The sequence below is a fragment of the Odontesthes bonariensis genome, chromosome 23 (assembly GCF_027942865.1).
Source record: "Odontesthes bonariensis isolate fOdoBon6 chromosome 23, fOdoBon6.hap1, whole genome shotgun sequence".
Lineage (NCBI taxonomy): Eukaryota > Metazoa > Chordata > Actinopteri > Atheriniformes > Atherinopsidae > Odontesthes > Odontesthes bonariensis.
In genome coordinates this window covers 25,282,270-25,305,896 of record NC_134528.1, presented here as the reverse complement: position 1 = coordinate 25,305,896, position 23,627 = coordinate 25,282,270, and the positions used below count along the sequence as shown (strand labels likewise).

Genomic DNA, 23,627 nt, shown 5'->3' with positions numbered 1-23,627 from the left:
CAGCTTTCACCGTCACAAAGTTTTCCACCTTCCTGTTTCACAACTGGCAAAACTTCAGGATTACCCAAATGATCTCAACACATGATCCATATACAACATAAGTGACGTCAGCCTGCACAAGTGAAGTTGCTTCTAAGTCAGGTCTCAGTTTAATGTATCTCACAACTTCTGCCACACGCTCATGCGGTTCTCCTTCAAACTCACGTGGAATGACATCCGCAGGACCCGATGTAGTACACTTCTGTATTCTCACATCTGGATGTGTCAAAAGATGCACAACCTGCAAACATCCTGTCCGAGTCACAACATCCCTTCTCTGATTTATTAGTTCTGAAATCTTATGGTGTCTATTGGAGACATATAAGAACAATGGCTTCTAATAGTCTAGTGCTGCCCGTTTTGGATGACTTTTGCTAATTTTGTTTCAAACTTTCAAAGGCTAACTTAGCCTCGTTTGTCCTCTCCAGTTGTGCTTTCAACCTTTGAACTTTGGATTTCCCATGATTCCTTTCAGAGGAAGCAAATTTTATTGCATAATCCTACCAAAAGAAGATCATACTTGTTTTATTTTAATTTTATTTATTCATACATTTAGTTATTTATTTATTTATTTTGGACATGGCGCTTTTCTTACTCCCTCCAAGTGGGATGGAGAGATATAAGTAATTCCCTATGGGATAAATAGATACTCTAATTTAGGCTATCAATGCTAAAATTTAAATTAGAAACCTTGTTTTGTTTAAATTTTAGAAATTTGTTATAGTGGCACATTTAAATTTTAAATTTAGAAACTCTGTTTTGTTTTGTAATAGTGACACACCTGAGGGCGGTTTTTAAACCCTTGAGTACGTCTGATGTAAGTGTACTTCTTACCTCTATATGTCAATGCAAACAAATACTGGGATTCCTCTGCCTCAGGAACGCCATGGACCTGCCGGGTCACTTGCTCCGCCCTGCAGGGACTGGCCACGGTCCTGCCGAACACTTGGGTTTCTCGGTGCTCTTGGACAGCTGTAAACAAAGTGTCCCCTCTCGCCACAGGCGATGCACCTCTTCTTGACCTTTGACAGGGTCGACGATGGACTTGCCCCAGTGATGGCTGTTCAGCGGCCCCCGCTGTCATGGCCTCATTTTGTACTTCTTGCTTCACTTGCAGTTCTTCTAACTGCAACCGTGCAAGTTCCCTTTGCATATCCTTCTCCTGCTCCTTCCGTTTCAGTTCTTTTCTGTATTTGTTTACTGCATTCACCACGTGGTCTCGGAATTGCCCATGTGACATTGAATTCAACCCCACCACATCCTCCAGCCTCCCCTGAACTGGGGCAGGCAGAGCCTCTTTGATGGAAACTCTGAACAATGTCACCCAAGCTGGGCTCTTCTCGATTTCTCCCTCAGACTCTTGTCTCCATTTCTTCAATTGTTGTGCAACGTACACAACCGGACTCTCTGTTTGTTGACAGTGGCTCCCCCTTTAATGCTTCTAGGTCCACTCTTATAGGAAACTCAGCTCGTAACGCTCTCCAGAGTGCAGCTCGATATGCATTAAAGTCAGTTCCATCAGCTCGGTGGCTTAACATCCAGTCATTCTCACTGTCTCAAAATGCCCTCCATGGTAGAAGTTCCAAAACACAGTACCCACACTGCCTTAATGTGTCCCACAGTCAACAGTTTATGCACAGTCTCTTGTTCAAAAGCTCTTATCCATTTGCTTGCACCTAGGTGAACATCCGGCAATCGAGCAACCAGCCCCACTAGGTCGAGCGTCTGCCACGGCACATACTGTCCCTGCGTCATTTCTATCAAACTCGGTGCTGACGCTATTGGACTCTTATGTTCTTCAGAAGATGCCTTTTGAACTGGAGGTGCCAGTTCTGGTGATTTTTGATAATGTGGGAGCTGTCCCCTTGCCTGATCTGAATTACAGACGGCGTCTGGCTCAAGAGCTCCATGACTGCTTGATGTAGCTATTTGTGGTTATGGTCATGAGATATTTTGTGATTTTTTTTTTTTTTTTTTTTTTTTTTTTTTTTTTTTTTTTTTTTTTATTTATTTCAATTTACTGCCCCTGGCAGTGTTGGATATAGCTCTGCATTTTCAAAGAAATGTAAAACTGTTAATTCAAGCTCTCTCTTTTCCTGTCTCTTTTTGCTTTTGTCCTTTGGTTTGTAAGCTTTAATCCTTTGTTCCATAATCTTACAGGCAGCTTCATTGAAAGTGCCACCTTTTGGCCAGGGTGAGAAATTATTTTTTGTTCGTTTTTCCCATTTTTGAAATATCTTTTTAATATCTTTGGAATGTTCAGGATACTTGGCGCTGATTGTTATTGTTGGTGTTACATCCATTGTTCCACCTAGTTAGTTCCCTTCTTTTGACTTTTATTTACTTATTTATTTTTCCCTAATTTTATTTTATTGTTATTATTATTATCCCCCTTTTCTTTTTCCCCCCCTTTTTTTTTTTTTTTTTTTTTTAACAACAAGGTTGGTTTTTAAAATTAACTAATGTTTGCTAACCAATGCCAATTGATGTTAGCTTCCTAGCCGTTGCTAATGAATGCTAACTTATTGCTAATTAAGATTTAAACCAATATTTGCCTTATTGCTAATCAATACTAGCTTCCTTGTTGACCAATGCTAATTTATGCTACTCAATGCTAATTATCGCTAATCAATGCTAACCAATACTAATTATTGCTAATCAATACTAGCTGTATTACTAATGCTACCCAATGTTAATTTATTGCTAATCGAAAGCTCAGTTACTGCTTACTCTGTTTGAAGTGACTCAGGCTAAAGGCGTTGCCCCAACTTTTGCTCACATCCGGATGCTTCCGATCCAATCCATACACAATGTCTCTCCACCAATCCAGATGATACAATGCACGTCACAGCTACGTCAATTCTGACCAATGAAATCGGAACACACCTCTAAATCTACCTCCAATGAAACACGTGAATTCTAACCAATCAAATATGAACACACCACTTAGCCTGCCTCCCAGGCTCTTATTAACTCCTCCCAATCTGTAATGTTATGAACCAGACATAACAATTGAACCACAACCCAACTCAAAATGGCGTTTGTCACACTTTTGTAACAAGTTAAGAAAGAGGAAGAAATACAATCTTTCCAGCCGTGGACAGGGAGAAATACAAACCAAACAATACAGAAATAACAATTGCACTATTCTTCACCTCAAAATGGCGTTTGTTAAGAAAGAGAAAGAACTACAATTTAACACGCTGTGGACAGGGAGAAGTACAGACCAAAAGATACAGAAACAATACCTAAACGAAAACTCTCTTTATCAGGAATGTCAACATTCACGTCGGATGACGTGATGAATCAAATGGCCTAGGGACAGAACCTCTTTCCTAGGATTGCGAAACCAACATTTACTCGACTGATAACAACTCTGCAATTAGCACATTACCTAAAGAAACTAATAATTATTACAGTTCAACCATAAAGTGCCCTGGAAAACAACAAGGAAAGAAAATGTGATTACGCACGAACATTTGTGACAGCATAAGAATGTCAAGGACGAGCGGTGCGCCTCCACACAAGCAGCGTGAACGCGCAGCACCTCGCTCTCCTCCCTGACACCCAAACACCTTGCAATGCACAATATGAAAGAAATCAGCACACAGCATTTAAAAATCACAGCTCATCACTGTAACAACCCCTTATTTCAACAAACTATCAATGCAGCAACTATAACAATGAAGCAAATTATAACAAAGAAGCAAATCTGAGTGTCTCTGCACTCACTTAATTTTTTATTTAGCCTAAGATTATAAGTTGTGTTAACTCTATGTGTTAACTCAAAATGACTAAAATACTCAAAAGTCAAGGGATGAGATGAGTTAGAACCCTGATTTATCACACAAAATAAATTTTTTCTTTTCTTCTTCTTTTAGATTCACATAAAACAGCAGGATTTCACACACATTGACAGACAAAGACAGAGACCGGTCACACTCACAGCAAGTCAGTCGATCAAAGTTTTGTGTCAGTCACCGTTCAAATCTTCACAGTTTTAAATTATCAATTACTTTCATTTAGACTTTTAATTTTTCAGGAGATGTTGGTGTTGGCAATATATGAAATACAAAATGTGTTTTCTCCACAAGCCTTGTGATATGGTCTCTGACCAAAGCAACAGATGCTGACGTGTACTTTATCAGCTTCCCTATGACCTCTTATAATAATCTCCTGTGGCCAATTCATAAACGAATTTGAATTTTCTTCTCAAAAATGTCTTTATACTGAGGTCTCGGATAACTCCAAAGAGTTCTAAGCAGATATAAAATGATATAAACATATATTTAAAATGTGCCCCTTCTAGAACTGGATTTTTTCATTTCAGAGTTTTCTTGAAAGTCTTATTGATCCAACCGTCAAACTTTTATGTTCGCAAGTCAGTCAATTATCAGTATTCGTCTACTCCTTGACTAGTGAAAATGATTTCCACATATATTTAATGAGTCTAATGTACCCCATACTCCCGTCAGTATTCCTCCCCCCAATGCATTGAAGGATGGCTGATAGGCGCAAGAAACACCATGAGCGATTTCTTTAAAACCTGCTCGCTTCTTTAAAGCTTATCCATTAATCCAGTTTGAATTCATCCGATTCATTACCTGCCGGAGCGCAGCGACTAGCCCTTCCAATATTACCACAAAAATACAACAACACAATAGCCAGACCAACTGCTCACAGCTGTCTGCTTTACAACTCACATAAGCTGCTGTTTACCCAATTTTATCTCAGTTCAAACATTTAGCACCTCTTGGCCCAAAATTTCCAAAACAATTTCAACAACCCCCCTGCGCAGAGGTAAACAATGAAATGCTTACCGATGCAGAAGCCGTCCTCTCTCTACTGTGCTCTTTTGATTTGGGGAAGCGGGAAAAAGCCGTCAGCTGTGCTCCACCAACAGAAAACCGCTGCGTGATGGTAGGAAAAAAAATCCCACCGGCCGGCTTTCACAGCTGATGTCAGTTGTCGGGGCACAGAGGACACGCTCCGCCGGGATCCAGATGCAAAATCTCACGAATTCGGGGTCACCATTATGTTGTGGAGAAAAGGAGTCGAATACGCGTCGGTCAGCCGTCCATTGGGGAATTTATTGAACAAACCGTCACACCGAATATGCATACAGAATGTTCACAAAATGTCCACCGGGTTCATTTTGCGAACCGACTTTATACTGATTTAAATCATAACATGCATGCGTCATCCGGCCCCAATCTCCCTCGGCGGTGCCGAGCTCTCGCCGTAATCATAAACACGCTCATTCTACCCTTTACCCATATTCATATGAGCCGAACAACAAAGCACACGATGTAATTAGGCCATGTCATGACATTCTTCTCCCACAACAGAAGAAGACGTTGACTGATGAAGCAAGGAAGAGAAAGAGAGAGGCCGACAGTGTCGCAACCGTACATTACCTCCAAGCCTGTAGGGGGAGCTCCATAATGGGCTTTTTGAGAAGTTACATAGTATTGCTTTAAAGGCTCGATCAACCTTGATTGTCAAAATTGTTAACCCATTTCGTGTTCCCTGAAAATGATTAATTCTGAAATTTACATTATTTTTCAGATTTGGGTAACCTAACCTTTTGTTTTAACCTCTGACAGTTCACCACTTACCTTTTGTACAATTTCAAGCTATTCATTGGACTTGAACGACTTGCATTGCAATAAATAACTGGGAAAATTGGGGTGTTCTAAAACTTTTGACCGGTAGTGTATATGGGAAGTCTGCTTTTTAGCTATTCATTTGCAACAATAGATGTAAAATTGGTGGAAAAGTTAGATAGAACCTTGGTCTCAGAAGCTTGTGCTTCTTGTGGGTGTTTAGCGTAACGGTCCATCAGTCTTAGACATCAGCTTGCTGATATTTACTCTTGACCTCTTTTCTTGCATGGTATGTCCGTTTCAAAGGCCCCACCAGCAAATCTAGTGTGTATTTCATTGGAATTTGCTGTTGTGTGATGATAATTATCTTGCTGAATTCACTTCAGTTTATTTATATGATGGCAATTCACAGTGGAGAGGAAAGCAAAACTACTCAGGGAGGGCGGGCATCTGCCTTGACCGGTTGGGGGTTGAGAAGACAGGAAAAATTCAGATTTATTGTCATGCATACATGCATACACGCAAAATTTGTCCTCCGCTTTTAACCCATCCAGGTTGGCACCTGTTGACACACTCATGCACAGGGTCATACACTCAGACAGATGCCATACACTGGAGAGGTGGGCAGCAATTCACAGCATAGAGGTACGGTGCCTTGCTCAAGGGCACCTCGGCTGTGACGAGGTGGACTGACACCCCTCCAGCTGTCAGTTTCACCAACCTTGAGTTGCGAGAGTGGGAATTGAACCGCCAACCATTATTGGACGACCGACTCTAACCACTGAGCCACGATCGCCCAACAAGCAGGGACAACAAGCAACATGACACCAAGGCAGGGATAATGTCATATGTACATGGAGAGTAAAGAGAGCAGAGTGAGGAGATGTGCTCAGTGCAGCATCACCAGGTCACCTGAAAGATCCCTAACTCTATGAGCTATATCAAAAGGGAAAGTTTTAAGCCTAATCTTAAAAGTAAAGAGAGTGTCTGCTTCGGAAACTCAAAGAGGAAGCTGGTTCCACAACAGAGATGCCCAGTAACATAAGGCTCTGCTTCTTATTCAACTCGGTCTAGTTGAAAGTCTAGGATTTAAAAGTAAGTCGGCAGTCTGAGAGTGAAAAGCTCTGTTGGGAAAATAAACATTTGTTGTTACTGTTATTGTTCACGTTAGTTAGTTATTTATAGATCGTTTCTCAGTCTCTGCGATATGGACAAAATGTTATATCCCGATAACGATATATATCCCGATTATAGTATTTTTTTCTTAAAATTATATATATGTATATATGAAATAAATGGCAATTTCTCTTCTCTTTTCTCTTTTTATTTAAAAAACACATATTTTATATATAGAACACAATAAAAATAAATTAAAACACAAATATCCAAGGACAAATACCATTCAAAATATCTGGTAGTGCAATCAGTTGTGATTTTGCGACTGCTTGTCATGGGGGATTCGTTCAGGCTCGCTTGGTGTGTTTTTTCTTTGTGGTTTCGAGGTAGTTTGTCGCATCTTCACGCTGTCTTTGTACTGTTCTTCATGTTGTGTCTTTAACCCATTTAGGCCTAAAAAGCCTGGAAAAGAATGCCTGTAAAACCTATGGGCGATTTCAGAAAGACCCCCTAAAACCTGAACTTTTTCTGGAAATTCAGCAATTGTGTCAACGCCTACTAAATGATTGATTTCTCAGCCTCTGTAGCAGATAGAAACAAAATTCAAAAAGTATTTGAGAGCTTACACCTGTGGCTTTCTTTGGAAATTGAGTTTATTTACATACACCTTCACGAAAATGTAAAAAGTAAAGTGCAGGAACAGCGCTATTTTCAATTGGAAAACAGTAATAAAATAAAATTTAATTTTCTATTTAAATTATTTATTTATCTATTTATATATTTATTTTATCGCCAGTAATCTCTTCGTACTGGCAGCACAAGGAGTCCCACGCATTCCAATAAACGTTTTCATCTCCGGCACAGTTACGTGTGACCACCTTGCCATCTTTGCTCGAGCTGGAGTCTGAAGTACCTGGTCACTGTATCTATTCGTCTCGGAAACGAGATGCGCCCAAAGCTCCTAAGTAAAAATATGATTAAATGCCTGCAACGGTGTGGCATCTGCAGGTAAATCGACTTTCACCCCTGGTGTGTGGTTGAAATCTCTCCGTCGATTACGGTGGTAATTGTCAGTCTTCCACTCACATTCAAACCCTTCAAAATCATCCTCGTCGTTATCGTCATCTTCAAACATATGTGCTAGCCTTAAATCTCGATCAATTGGGTCAGCACGTTCATCAGCATCATCAAAGCCAAGAAACTCCTCACAATCGCTACCGTCTGAGAAAGACGTGTACGCTTTCCCGGTCTTAAAGGTAGAATAACGTAACAGCGCCCCCGGCTTTGAAGGTAGAAATGCGGCAATGCTTTCCCGGTCTAAATGGGTTAAGTGATAGAACAGATTAGACTTGTTTGAGTCGTTAGTAACGACTTGTTGGCGGCATGTTTTGCAAATTACCGTTGTCTGGTCGGTGTCTGACTTTTTAAATCCAAACCAAAACCACACTATGGAATTCCAGTTCCCTCTTTTCGGCACTAATTCCTCTCTGGGTTCTGTTTCCATTGTGTTTTCTATTGTACTCTCCACTAAACTCTCCGCTAAACTTTCCGCCAAGCTCTCTGCCTCTGCCATGTTGTTGTTTGTATCCATGCATGCTCCCCCATAGACATACATATATGTGATCCCCTAGCACTGCTGTAAATGAGTCTTTGTGGGTGACATAAAAATGCTACCGGTAGGACTGACTTCAAGTTGCAGTGATTGAAGTCGGCTTACACAACAAAAACAGCATCAGGGTGTGTGTTTTCATATTCACTCACCATGCTGTAGAGTGGGGTGTACGGTGGTGTGGTGGTTAGCAGTGTCACCTCACAGCAAGAGGGTTCCAGGTTTGAATCCCGGCCTTTCTGTTTGGAGTTTTCATATTCTCTGGCTTCCTCCCACCGCCCATATGAGGTTAATTGGGGACTCTTAAGTTGTCTTCAGGAATGAGTGTGAGTGTGCATGGTTGTGTGTCTCTGTGTGGCCCTCTGATAAACTGGCGACCTGTCCAGGGTGTACCCTGCCTCTCGCCCAATGACAGCTGGGACAGGCTCCAGCGACCCTAATTTCGATTAAGTGGGTACAGAAACTGGATGTTCAGACAGTGCCTCTTCCCTGTTGCCAGTGGGAGGGATTTAAACAACAGTCAGTAGGATGCTCTGAAGCTCCCTTGGTATATAAAATGGTCTGCATTTAATGCTCAAGTATTGGTGAACGCGGTTTAGCCACAATCTTGTTGTGTCAACACCACGACTTGATAAGGGCTGCAATGCCTCCTCCATGGGTTTTGCCGGACTCTTCCAAACTGCGGTCACACCGGTAGATGGCGTAGCCTGTCTGTGTTACGTGGCTACCCTGCAGGCAATTATCATCCATTGATCCAGTCCAGAGGCACTGCCCCCAATGTCCACGCGATGCTGCAGAGGCGTGTCAACCAAGACAGCCCTACAACATCCAGAGCCTTGAGGAACTCAGGACGGACCTCATCCACCCCCTGGGCCTTGCCACCGAGGAGCTTTTTAACCATCTTGGCAACCTCAGCCCCAGAAATGGGAGGCCCCACTTCCGAGCTCCCCAACTCTGCTTCCTCATCGGAAGACGTGTCGGTAGGATTGAGGAGGCCCTCAAAGTATTCCCCTCACCGACTCACGACGTCCCTAGTTGAAGTCAGCAGAGCCCCGCCCTCACCAGAAACTCCTCGAGGCTGTCCGGAAATCATTCTCCATGGCCTCCCCGAACTCCTCCCAAGCCTGAGTTTTTGCCTCAGCAACCGCCGAGGCTGCGTTCCGCTTGGCCTGTCGGTACCCATCAGCTGCTTCCAGAGTCCCACTGGCCAAAAAGGCCTGATAGGACTCCTTCTTCAGCTTGACGGCTTCCCTCACTACTGGTGTCCACCAGCCGGTTCGGGGGTTGCCGCCACGACAGGCACCGACCACCTTACGGCCACAGCTCCGGTCAGCCGCCTCAACAATGGAGGCACGGAACATGGACCATTCGGGCTCAATGTCCCCCACCTCCCCTGGGACATGGTTGAATCCAAGGGCGTAAAATTGCGTATGGACGCTATGGATGTGTCCATACATATATTTGGATACGTTTAAAATGTCCATACCAATTTTGAATGGGAAATTGCACAGCGTTCGGGAAACAAAGGGTTAATTTTCCCCTTCCGCAGTTCCTTCTCTCAAAGACGGCGTTTCATTGGTGGGGACAGCCTTGCTGTCTGTGATTGGCTCACCTTCTGTAGCGCTATGCCTGGCTTGTTGTTGCTAGGTTGGTTGCTAAGCGGTGATAGCGCGAAAACAGCTGACGAGGTGACCGGTCTTTTGTTCGCTGGCTCGGAGTCATCATGTCTGACTCGGGCAGGAAAACAAAACTGACGGACATAAGAGGTTATTTCACCAAGTCAACGGTAAATAGTCTTGTTAAAACCTGTTCAGTCCCGTCCCCACACAGTGAAATTTCGCTTCATACACCGGAGGCGGACGTCCGAGCTGCTTCCAATATCATCCAAGTTTTTGCTTAATTTTTTAATTACATTAAAAAAATCAGAGGGCTGTGAATCAGATGGGATTTGCCATTATTCATCCAGGAATTGGTTAAAATGCAGGAAATTGCATCTAAGAAATACAAAATTTTCTGGGGGAGGAACCCCCAGACCCCCCACACAAATGAGGTGTCCCTCAACTTTAGGTGATGGAGTGGCAAATTATGTCCCCACCAATGTCAACACCATTATTACGCCCTTGGTTGAAGCTCTGCCGGAGGTGGGAGTTGCAACTCCTCCTTACAGGGGATTCCGCCAGCCGTTCCCAACAGACCCTCACAATACGTTTGGGCCTGCCAGGTCTGACCGGCTTCCTCCCCACCAGCGGAGCCAGCTCACCACCAGGTGGTGATCAGTTGACAGCTCCGCCCCTCTCTTCACCCGAGTGTCCAGGACATACGGCCGCAAGTCCGACGATACAACCACAAGGTCGATCATCGAGCTGCGGCCTAGGGTGTCCTGGTACCAAGTGCACATATGGACACCCTTATGCCTGAACATGGTGTTCATTATGGACAGTCCATGACGAGCACAGAAGTCCAACAACAAAACACCACTCTGATTCAGATTGGGGGGGCCGTTCCTCCCAATCACGCCCCTCCAGGTCTCACTGTCATTGCCCACGTGAGCATTGAAGTCCCCCAGCAGGACGAGGGAGTCTCCCGGAGGAGCACTCTCCAGTGCCTCCTCCAGGGACTCCAAAAAGGGTGGGTACTCTGAACTGCCATTCGTGTGCATAAGCACAAACAACAGTCAGGACCCGTCCCCCCACCCTAAGGCGGAGGGAGGCTACCCTCTCGTCCACCGGGGTAAACCCCAATGTACAGGCGCACAGCCGGGGGGCAATAAGTATGCCCACACCTGCTCTTCGACTCTCACCACGGGCAACTCCAGAGTGGAAGAGAGTCCAACCCCTCTCGAGGAGGCTGGTTCCCAAGCCATGCGTCGAGGTGAGTCCGACTATATCTAGCCGGAACCGCTCAGCCTCGCGCACCAGCTCAGGCTCCTTCCCCAGCAGAGAGGTGACGTTCCACGTCCCAAGAGCCAGCTTCAGTAGCCGAGGATCAGACCGCCAAGGTCTCCGCCTTCGGCTGCCACCGAGCTCACAATGCACCCGACCCCCTTGGCCCCTCCCACGGGTGGTGAGCCTGTCAGAAGGGGGACCCGTGTCGTTTCTTCGGGCTGTGCCCGACCGAGCCCCACGGGCACAGACCCGGCCACCAGGCGCTCGCTGGCGGGCCCCACCCCTGGGCCTGGCTGCAGGGGGAGGCCCCGGTAACCCACGCCCGGGCGAAGGAACACGGTGTCCAATGGTTTTTTCCATCATAGAGGGTCTTGTGAGCTGTTCTTTGTCTGGTCCCTCATCTAGGATCTGTTTGCCATGGGTGACCCTAGCAGGGGCTTAAAGCCCCAGGCAACATAGCTCCCAGACTCATTGGGGCACGCAAACCCCCCCACCACGGTAAGGTGACAGCTCATGGGGGGGGTAAAAAAAACTCAACTGAACAATAATCATTCCATAATAACTGAAGATTTTATCTAGCATCTATCTATGCTAATGTCTGAAAGCTAAAATGTCACCAACAGTACAGTAAAACGTACTGAATATAAACTTCAGAAAGGCTGTTGACTTGCTGTATTATTTCACATATTTTATATGACAAAATCTGGGTGATCTCTGTGTTGGTGTTTTCAATTTTAATCTTTGATATTTTTTCCTCTTCTTTGTTTATGCAACTGAGAAAGTAAATTGAAGAAAGCCAGAAATTTCACGGTTTGTGCAACTATGTAGAATTTTTATTGGTTATCAAGCAAATATCTTAAGTACTGAGGCTGATCCGATTGTGAGTACTTGTCAATGATGACTTTCTATATTTCACTGACAAGTTTAACAATTGGGTTCTGTAAATAACCTCAGTAATTTGTTACACTGCACATAGCCTTTGGAATTCATCTGTGGAATTTCTCCTTTGTCCACTGATTGTACTGAATCTGCAGAATTCCAGACGGTACCCAGCACAAACATTTATACTGATGAATACAAGGTTTGTTTCAGTTTTATTTTTTCAATGTGACGTCATACAAAGCTGTGTAACTAATGAGCACTTGAAAATGACCTTTTTTCCCAGCAAGATAAAACAAACATACCACCTTTTACTGTCTTGCTCTTAATACTCTTTTGTTTGAGTTAACTTTCTGTCTTGTTGCTCATTCTTAGATTTTTCATGGTTTATTCCATTGTTGAACAGTGAGCTGTAATTTTCCCTGACATTTTCGAATCTTAATGCCCTGCCAGGTGGATTTCAACTCCCCCACATTTATATACACACACACACACACACACACAGAAGAGCAGACAAGTTTGTGTTCTTTGTATTTTCTTATGGGAAAATGGAGCACACAAATTGAGGCATAACCATTCCAGCATTTATTTTTATTCACATAATAAGATGATAACTTGCTCAAAAGGTAAAGAAAAAAAAAACATTGTTTATATCACAAAACTAGTTTGGAAACTTTTTATATGTAAGGCTCTTAATTTGTGAGCCACAACCAAAGACTTGTTTTAAAAACATTAATGCAAATAGAATTTTTAGGAAAGAGTAAGTTGTGTTCAGAAATAACCAGACTGGCTCGTAAGTGGCAATAGCTCGTTAGCTGGCAAAAGCTCTGATAAATGAAAGGGTTATGCTAAGAAAACTTGACCAGACTTGCACTTCGTGTCAGTCCAAGACAAATTATTGAAAACATTCTAGACTGTAAAAAGAATGCATCACAACAATTGCTACAGTTCTTGAATGAGTCAAGTGTGTCCCTGGCTTCATTTCTTTCAGTTTATGTTGGCACTACCCTCTTAAAGTTTCCCTCTCTTCCACCAGCAATGTAAATTATTTTTCTTCAAATTAATAATTTGTCCATATATACTTTCTTTTCACAAATGTTTGGTGCTTATTATTAGCATTCTAATTTGGGTGATTTATTTCAAATTGAAGGATATTTTATTACTTCCAAAAAGAAAGAAAAACCTTAATGTAACGGATTAGCATATAGCTAAAGACATGATTTGCCTAGCTTAACTTGTTGGCTACAAAAAAGAAAATGGCATGTTTTGACTGTTCAAAAGTCATGTAGAAAATTATATAAATGTAAAATGTGCAATCCCACGTTTTTAGAGTCGAAAACAACTATTTATTTAGATTCAGGAGGTTTTACACCTAGCTAAGCTTAAAGCTGGAACTGAGCTTTCTGCACGTGCTTGGATGCTAACCTGTTCTTTTGCAATTTAGAAATGTTACTGTCAACCAAAGCTCATTAAGTGTCACATTGTTTTTCTTTGTGTACTTTTGCTCAACCAGAAATATCGTTTATGATTTTAGAGAAGGTCACATGTTGGAGTTACCTCATAGGCCACAACAATGTGAATCCTAGCGTAAAGACTTGGGGCATACTGAAAAGTTAGCTGTGGCCTGAGAATGAAAAATCCCATACCAAACTAGTATCTAGAAACTAGAAAGAAAAATATACCTAAACCTTGTTGGGAAGTCTGGCATCTTCCCGCAAAATGACTAACAGCAGTTTTCAGAGTTAATTGAACAAGTTCTTTCTGTTTCTCCCTGTTCGTACGCTAATCTACACGGACTGCACCCTCACTCAAATTTCTATCACACAGACCTCTGGTTAACATTAGTTTCTTCTCAGTTTCAAAGCTATGCTCAACATGTCCTAAGTCTAGCTGAGTATGTAACACAAATACTGCTCTAAATTTTATTCCAGCCATCTTAGTGTTACAAATAAGGCAAAGCATGGATTTTTCTTAACTTTTAAACATCTTAAAATCATTGTCATATTACCCTCTTCCCTAATGACTCTACTCTTGTTCCTTATTTTTATTTTTTTCTCATCCCCAGGACGAGTCTCATTTTTCTCTTCTGGCTCAGAGAACCTCCACCGTGTGGAGAAGGTAACATGGGGGACACGCTACGCCATTACTGTGTCCTTCACTTGTGACCCTGCTCACGCCATCGCTGACCCCACCCTGCCCTAAGGCATCCAAGGATGATGGATGGCGGTGCTGCCCATCTGCTCGGACAAGCCCTGCAACAAAGAGGGGGAACAGGGATGAGAGGCGAGGGGAAAAAAATTTGTTTTTATATGGAGCTTTTACTTCGAACATTTGTATACTGTAGCTGCTAAGTCAGTATTTGTAACTTTTCTTCTTGTAACAGGAAAAAGCCACATGTTGAGTCGAGGAGTCTTCTGGTTGCAGACCCTTGTGTTTTTATCCAGTTTTCTACAGTTGTGTTGTTTTTGGTTGGAGTTTTCAACGTGATGCTCCATGTCCCTTTGTATTTTGGATTTAAAATAAGTGCAAAAAGTCTTTGCAGTCATACCCTAATTGAGCAACTTCTACATGTGGCAGCAAAGCGCAGTCAGGTGATCCCTGTTTATTTGAATATACAGAAAACTGTTCTGGGGCTGCTTTGTCACTCAGTAGGGGTCTGAATGCAAAGATTTTTTTTATACATTTCAACAAATTAAATAGATTAATCTATATACAAGGGAAACTGGGGCCCGATGTAAAAGCCACCACTTTACTCGCTGAAATATCAAGTGTTCCAGTTCCCTGCAGGTCATCGAGGGGACTCTTTGTGAAGATTCTGTTTCTCTGATGAAATAGATTTGAAGACGCTAATCTGGGATTGTCTATTTTCTGAGTTTCTGTGGATTTTTCCATTTGAAGGAGAACTGTCAATTCCTTGAAGAGGGAATGTAAATCTGGTGAATCGCAGACTGAAATAACTTTTCCAGACTAAATCCCCCACTCAGGGCTGTGACCTGTTACCAAGGAGGTATTTTTTTCTAAGAGGACTCTAGTTTCCCAAATGTTAAAGTTCTTTTTTGTTTCGCGCCTCTTGCTTTCGTGCAGTTGGGGAAAACGAAACTACGAAAACAATTTTGAAGAAACCACAAAGCTCAAGTGAACAATATCTATTATCGTATCCATATCTGTCATCATCTATGCTTTTTTTTAATTTCCCACAGCTTTTCTGAAGCATCCACCACCTCATTCTTATTTGTTCTTTAGAGACGTTTTCCTGCTGTTTGATGTAATTAATCATTTTCTTTAAATTTCACGTGTATTCCTTTACATTAAAATTAATTTTTTTGTGCCATACATTGATAGCGGTTTATTAGAGTAGGTGGGATTTATAGGTGAAATGATGACTCAAATACCATTATCAACTTAGGCTCCAGTAATCGAGTCCGAGGTTTCCATTCACTAGCTAAACAAATCTGAAGCGATAGTTTGGAAAAACAGCAAAAAAGAAATGCGATTCATACATTTTCCATTAAATGGTTTGAAGCAAATAAACTTGGATGTTAATGGGCTTAATCAATTTTGCTCCAAGAGAAAGGTACTTGGTAACAATCCGAACAACTTGACACGTATAATAAGCCCACTTCATCACAAAAACCTGGTTACAATTGATTACCTCGAATGGTTTTATTAATTAACATTATTAGTAACTATTAGTTGCATCAGGGGGTGACGAATGTTGCGCAGAAAAAAAAACAAAACCTGAAGTGGATGTCCACAAAAGGAAAATGGAGAGAGCTACGTCTCAGGAATGATTTAATCTTTAGTCATTTCCAGGATCGATAATCGTATCTGGAGATGTGCTGGTCAGTCAATTATTTATTGTTAACCAGCTCAGACTGGAAATAGCTGGTGAGTCCCATAATTTTATTCTTTGCCAGGTTTGCGTTCAAATTCTTTTTTTGCATAGTGTTCGAAGTGATTTCCACCGATTTCCATTCGCCTGTTCTCACATATTTTGAATGCAAATAAAAAACGGCAATGACAACCTGGTTAAGTATTCTTTTCATCATAGTGAAAAAGAGTTATTTGTACATTTTTGTTCACCTTTTTAATTCAAGTCCAGTATTCGCTTTTTTTTTTAGCTCTCCAACAACTCCTGAAAGACTTGACAACTGTAAATGTTCAAAAGCTAATGGCTTTTTATCTCAATTGGATTTATCTTAGCTGTTTAATATAAAAATATAGTCAAATTTTGCATGTGCAAATAAGGTTAATGAATGCAGTGGGACTAAATGCAATGCAACAAAACCATGTGCTGCAGCACCAAAACGAGCTCAAAGACGTCTTTCTATCTATCTCAAAGGAAAGCTGAAGGGAAACTGCAGTGTCGAGTTATAGTTCTGTTACCTCTGTCACAGTACTGAGTCCTTTAATCTAATGTTCTGGATTACAAAACTTGAGCAAGCTTTAAACTTTGCCTACTATAACAAGTTTCCAAAAATGTAAATGTGTTGTTGCTGCCACTTAACAGTCGGTAATAAAACATCTGTGTGCAACATAATTGCTCACCTCACTTGAAGTCTATATGAGATGGATGTGAAGACCACATAAGGTGGTGTTTTCAAATCTACTTCACACACACACACAGACAACTGCTGCACCTACAGCAAAATATTGCTGCTCTCAGCTCCTTGGGGATTTACTGCTTTCATCAGTTATGTGAGAATTGTAGCGGTATGCCAGTTTCTGTGCATAGGGCTGTGCTGGATAAGTCATTGTGGAAAAATGCACCACACATGTACAGGTTTCAATGTCAGGGTGTCAGAAAGGTTTAGGTGATGTTCATGGGTAGTTTTCAAAGAAGCATTTCCTCTCCTTGAGCCCTGATAGAAAAAGTTACGCTGCTCAAAAGAAGCACACCACCATATTGTGAGTTATGATTCACGAGGTTCTCTGAAGGGTCAATCCACAAACAATGTTGCCTTACCCTGTTTTTTACCACCACTATAATGCTGTCAAGATAACTAAATGATTCTGCTTCTTTCGACTTTTCGAGCAATCTGGAAAATTGTGAAACTTAGGCAAAGACTTAATAGTTTAAAACCAAGCTCTGGCAGGCTAAGATTTATTCCAAGAGCAACAAGCAACCGTCCATGACTAATTTGTCAGTTAATTTTACACCTGTCAAGAAATCGTTTTCACTTGGCATGTGTGTTAACACCGAATAGTGGCACCTTCTGCTGAAATGTTGTGGAATTGAGGAAACCATGCCATAAAAAAAATGTGCTCGTTACCAGTAATGTCAGTTCCGTATCATACATGCTGTGCCCTCAAAAGGGAATTATTTATGAACATCGTATCACCTTGAGAGCTGCATATTTTAAAAACCCTACTTCAAGGATTGGCAACTGCTCAGTTGTTTCTTATAAACCACAGTGTGTATGCTGTTCATTTCCCTATTTCAATCATCCAACTTGAAGAATGGATCTAATTGGAAGCAACTAAGGCTTTCTTATCGTGAGAATTCAACCATTCCATTCATCAGCAACTTTCCAGTGGTGCTTCTTCTGCTTTATTAACCCTCGTTGCATTTTGTTCAGATAAAGATATAAGCAAGAGGACCCACTTTAGACTGGTGGAAAGGCACTTGGAGTGCGCTCTTCGACGTCATCACATGCAGATTGCATTAGTGAAGCAGAAGACGGAGGAACAAAGCACTTCACAATCCACGCGTTCATTACACACGGATGGGCCAGCCAGGTACTGCTAGTGTGGCTGAGGAGAAGCAGGGTGAGCCACAGATCACTGTTAACATCTGGCCCTGTCGAAGCAGAGATCTGTGTGTGTTAAATGCAGTGGTGGACAGTAACAGAGTACATTTACTTGAGTACTGTACTTTAGTACATTTTTTTGTACTATTATATGTACTTTATTTGTTTTTTTGGAAACTTATGACTTTCACTCCACTACATTTCAAAGACAAATATTGTACCAGTGGTGTAAAAAGATCTGGTTTAAGAGAGTTACATTGTTCTGTAAAAGCACTCAGAAAACAATACAGCAATGTACTGATATTAGAAAATGTACTTTGTACTTTTGAATACTTAAGTATTTTTAAAAGTAAGTACTTCAGTACTTTAACTTGAGTAAAATTTTGACCGAGCAACTTTTACTTTTATTTTGTTAAGATTTGACCAAAGTCAATACTTTGACTCAAGTACTGGAGTTGAGTACTTTGTCCACCACTGGTAAAATGCATTATGACCCTCAGCTAACACAATTCCTATGTCTCTCATTAAACCGTAATTATTCTTGCTTGCAAACTCTTCGGTATCCATTTTGGTTTTCAAGCACATCCACGGTTATTGCTCTTATATAGTTGGCGCTTGAATCTTCGAAGTCCCCATGAATGTGGCCATTATAATGCTTATCAGCATCTACAATGGCTAATGGAAGTTTGACTTAGCTGAAACTCTTGGGGTCATCTGTCAATATAAACAGTTAAAACATGGCCTTAAACCCATTACCTGTTTTTTCTACTGTCTTTTTTAAACTCCATTCATAAATCCAGACACCTGCTCATATTTAGATGTAAAAATTCATATTTAAAAATGTATGGATCTAACTGTAAAGACAAAGAGATCTTGATTTGACAGACAGATTTCAAATACCTTTCATAACAGATGATACTTTGGCAGCATGGTCTGTCTTTTAAAGGTCACTTCATGAAGGGAAATTTCCTAGCATGTGAAATGTGGCCAAACGTCAACTGGTTTAATTGAAAAGTGTTTTTCTATGTGGTGTTACACGTCTCACCATTAGAGTGACACCATTTTTGCACATCAAAGTCAGTAAGACACAGTCATTATGATGACTTTAGCTTTTGAATGGTTGTTAAATATCCTGAAAAATCTCCTTAGACCTTGATTTATAGTTATAAAGACTATCTGGACACTGATACAAGTTATGATATTCCAGGTCTTTACTTAAAAGTATTCAATATACATGCATACAATGAAAATAGGTGAAAAGTGAAAGTGAAGACTTTTCTGTCCAAATTTGAGGAAGACTTGAGGAGGATGGGGTTCAAAACAATTGGACGATTGATTCAACTGCTCTTTTTTTCGGACATGTTACAGTGTGTGGTTAAAAGGTCTGGAAATATTCCAAGTATGTAATTTGCATTTGGACGCTCTTGAGCTAAGGACCTCTCAGTACCAGTGTAACAGGCCATCTTTATATGGCAAAAACAAAGCAACTCCATCAGGAATATAGCGGGAACATTAGGCATGCACTTTAATTGAAAACAAGAGTGGTAGATGATTGGGTAGATGATTGCAGGATCCTTTCCATGATGAAGGAAAATCATATCACATCATCTAGCTCAGTGAAGAACACTCCAAAAGATAGGCATGTCATTATCAAAGTCTGCCATAAAGAGAGGCAGATACCGGAGGTTCATGAACTCTTTCATTAGCGTCAAGAATACATTAGACTTCGCCAGAAAATATCATAAAAATCCAAACTTGGTAAAATTTCTGTGCAGAGTTGCAATATGATTGACTCCTTGTGTAAAACAGTTTCAGGTTATATTTCATCATGCAGCGACAGACCGTGTTGAGTTAAAATGTTTTTCCGATGGTATTCCATGTGTTTATACCGATAATTGTGCCAAGATGAATTGTCATGCAGTGATGCCTGAAAGCTTGAAGGTCACGGCCATCCAACTGTGGTTTATCCTCACACTCTCTGAATCGTTTCACAATATTATATGTAGCGAAACCTTGGAATGAAAACTACTGAAAGTGTTGAACAATGGTCTCTTTATTTAACTTAAAGTCATTCAATTCAATTAATTTTTATTTATATAGCGCCAAATACAACAAATGTCATCTCAAGGCACTTAAATAATAAAGTCCAATTCAAGCCAATTGGAATTCAATTCATTGTAATCATAATTATTTATAAAAAAAAAACATGAGGACATTGAGTCCTCATGTCACTGAAAACTGTATCAAAACATATAGCAGAACAATCATTTAACCAACTTGTTTCTACAGCACACATTATTATAACATGAATGAATAAAAAGTCATCAAGTCACATAATGCGAAAATTGATTCTGCAAGTTACAAACAAACAAATATACCCCTCCAAGGAATGCAAACACAAGGCACGACGGTCCCTTTTTCAGTCACCAAAATGTAAAACGGGTACAAAACAAAGCTTGAGATTGCGACCACAAGTGCCACAAACAGTCTAATACGTACAAACGAAGGAGCATTCCCACGCTGGCTGCTTTGACAACCGTGTAACCAACGGAGCTACCAGTAGGACAAACTTAAATAGTATAGGCACATAGAATTCCCGGGTTATTTCACATATACAGTTCTTATTTAAAAACAAAATAAATTGGACATATTTTGCCCATAACCCAACTCAAATTATTATTATCATTTAAAAAAAAATCTAAACGCCACTACAAAATGTCAATATGGTCCTTTACATTATACTGTGTAGATTATGAAAGACTTAGGTGCAATGTGGTACAGCAAATGTATTTTTGTGCAAAGAGGTGCGCAACAACCCATCCTTACTTGGAAAGACTAAACCTTTTATCATTTTATACCCAATCCTGACACTCTCATCTTCACCAATCTTCCAGAATGCCTTTACTTGTGTATTCTATCAACTTTTCTGACTCTATTGATTTTTAGAACTTGACGGAAATGTCAGGGTATGTTGCTGCCGTTAAACCCTAAATATGTTTACATTATCTAAGTTTTAATCAAGTTGGTCACTGAGGACACTGAAAATCCCTTAATCTATATAAACAAATGAACACATTACAGATTTAAGTTCTGATTGGTTAAGGAGATCTTCCTCCCATTTCTGGATCTGTGTATTATTCAAAATCTAATTGTTTACTACCCGCAGTATGTCATACAATATGTCAGATGCAGGGAAGCATTTAGCAGTTAAAGACCCAGATATTTTGTTCAGAGGGTGGTGTGAACCAAAGATCAAGCTCAAGCGATTACCTAAATGATTTCTGAGTTTGCTCTGTTTCTGGAAGGTGTATCATGTCAATGTATCAACTTAAAAACTGTTAGGGAAAGAAGTCTTGTTAATGCAGATTTTACTAGATGATGCATGTGATTTCTGAGTATTTAAGGAGTGCCATTTATTTTAAGAGAAAGGTTTACTCTGGGATTTGCAGGCTATAGGACAAGATCAATTTAAAGCCATTATGAGTATTCTTTAGTCTACTTTCTCTGGGATTAAAGTACAGAAAATCAAAATGAAGATTTTTGAGGCTCCGGAAAGGAATGACCAATTCTTTATTAAATTTTGTATCAATCCTGAATGCATGTGCTGCAGTTGAAGCAAAGAAAAGGAATGGAGGCCATTTTTCCCACCTAAACTCTGACAATCTGTTGCAACTGTTCGGGGAGCGGGACCTTAGGCACTGAAAGAGTAATTAAGTGGTCGGTCGCCAAGTGGGGATGGGGCCATAGGAGAATTTTCCTGTGAATAAGAACATGAGTTACAGAAGTAGCAGCCAGCGGGTTTTTCGCTCCTATGCGCTGCGAACAGTGGACGATCCTGATGGTAATGTTAAAGGTATTTTTTGGTTCAGGGTTTACGTTCCTACGTTTTAATTGATTATTTTAGTTTTCTTTAATAATTTTGTGTTAATTATGGGTGGTGATAGGTTAGGTTTTTAGGTTAGATTATTTCTTTATTAAATCACTGATAAGTGATTTCAGGGGGGATTATGTAGGGAGTAGCAGGGCCTTGACACTGCTCGAACCACATATTGTTTAGGTCCAGAATGAACTCTGTCTACACAATGACGAAGATGTAGTAGCATTCTCAGACAGCAGGCACCAGATAGAGATTAGGATTGGGCCACATACACACAGAATGATATCAAGAGGTATAAGAAGATCTCACAAACTTAGGTCATTGGGAATTTCCGTGCATGCTGAAATGTACATGTCTCGGTGACGGTCTGTTCAATAAATTCCCCATAAGACGCTACAAAGGTGAGTCCGACTCCTTTTTCTCCACAACATCCTCAGTAAAATAAAGTTAACAGTTTGAATGCAAAAAAGAGTGCCATAATAGGCCTATAGTAAAACCAAAAAGGAGATGGGCTGCTAAAAAAAAGACATGTGTCAGTATCCTGTGTAGCAAAAAACAGCCATAGACAAAAATTACATGCTTGGCACACGATGAAATCCATCAAGGAAATTTATATTACATGAGGTTTTGAGCAAAATAAACCATGCAGCTATTACTAATTGTAGCTTAGATTTTAGCTATACTCATTGTTTCATTCCTTCCATCATTTTCCATTCCTGTGTTATCCTGTTCAGAGTTGCGAACATATCCCAGTTGCTGTTGCATGAAAGGACGGGTGCAATCTGGACACGTCGCTAGCAGAGTCGTGGTGTCTTGGCTGCTCTGCTCTGCTGAAAGTGAGATGTCCGAGGACAATGTTCATTATGTCATACCATAAGCATGTAATTATTTGGATGCCATTCTGGGAGTTATGAAGTCTGGTGGCTTTGTACTGGCTTCTTGGTTTTTATTATGCACATTACCTTTTTTAAAGGGACACTATGTAATAAATTAAGTCATTTATTAGCTCAAATCAACATAATCATTCATAAGTTAGTCCTCATTGGTGTAAAATGATCTCTGTCAAAAATCTCACTTATCCTCCTGAGTGAAGAATAACTTGTCTGTATCTACATAGAGCAGGTAAGCTCTATGGAGGCTGCCATGTCCTTCCGGTCTATGAAAAATGACGAAGTGCCGAGAGGGACATAAAGCACTTCGAATCGCGATTTCCCCACCAGGCCTACAAGCAGAAATGACGTCATTGTGACGTCATTTCCGCCAAATGGCTTATTACAGCCGCTAATGCTAAATAGATTTTATTCCTTGGCACATATGTCTTTGTGTTCATTAGCTTTCTTTTTGTAAGTGCATCATCTTCTTCTTTTTATTATTATTCCTATGCTCCCCCTGGATATCTTCTTTTTGGCGTTATGCTCACATTTGTAAACTGTTATTTTGTTGATTTACTAATAAAGTTTAAAAAAAAAAAATGCTAAATAGATTTTATCTCGTAAATTATCCCACTAATAATGCACTGATTGTTACCAAACTTCTGCCGTAGTACACATAGGCTCTTAACTCACAAAACGAGGCATTAGAAAGTTTGTAAGTTTACCGGGAGTTTATTTACCGCTGCTAATGCTCCTATTGCTAACGTAGGCTAATGCTAAGGCTGCGTCGACGTCACTTCCGGTAACTCCCGGAATAGGACTAATTGCATTGCTTGCACACCAAAGGAGATGTTATGTTATCTGACATGTTATCTGTCATCTGTATTCATAGTGTTGTTGTATGTGTGTTATATAATCCTTTGTACTGTGTGTCTTGATTTCTTTTTGTTTGTATGGACCTTGAGTCTGAAGCTATAGCTTCTTGAATCTTGAC

General features: G+C 40.8%; 1 protein-coding gene and 1 long non-coding RNA gene across 4 annotated transcripts in view; one reads left to right on the top strand and one right to left on the bottom strand.

The window, feature by feature from the left end:
• The window catches only part of LOC142373543 (2-oxoglutarate and iron-dependent oxygenase domain-containing protein 3-like), a 54,052-nt gene extending 37,894 nt beyond the window's left edge, over nt 1-16,158 (top strand). For 2 of the 3 annotated variants that reach the window (XM_075456853.1, XM_075456851.1), the window contains one exon: nt 14,200-16,158. In XM_075456853.1, coding sequence (XP_075312968.1) covers nt 14,200-14,336 — 137 coding nt within the window. In that variant the 3' untranslated portion in view covers nt 14,337-16,158. Of the gene's footprint in view, nt 1-12,289; nt 12,337-14,199 lie in introns of all 3 variants that reach the window. The other variant, XM_075456852.1, reaches the window with a different exon arrangement.
• LOC142373546 (uncharacterized) overlaps nt 12,719-23,627 on the bottom strand; it is a 50,245-nt gene continuing 39,336 nt past the window's right edge. Inside the window, exon 3 of the long non-coding RNA XR_012768518.1 lies at nt 12,719-14,386. This is a non-coding gene — a long non-coding RNA (uncharacterized LOC142373546). The remainder of the gene's footprint in view (nt 14,387-23,627) is intronic.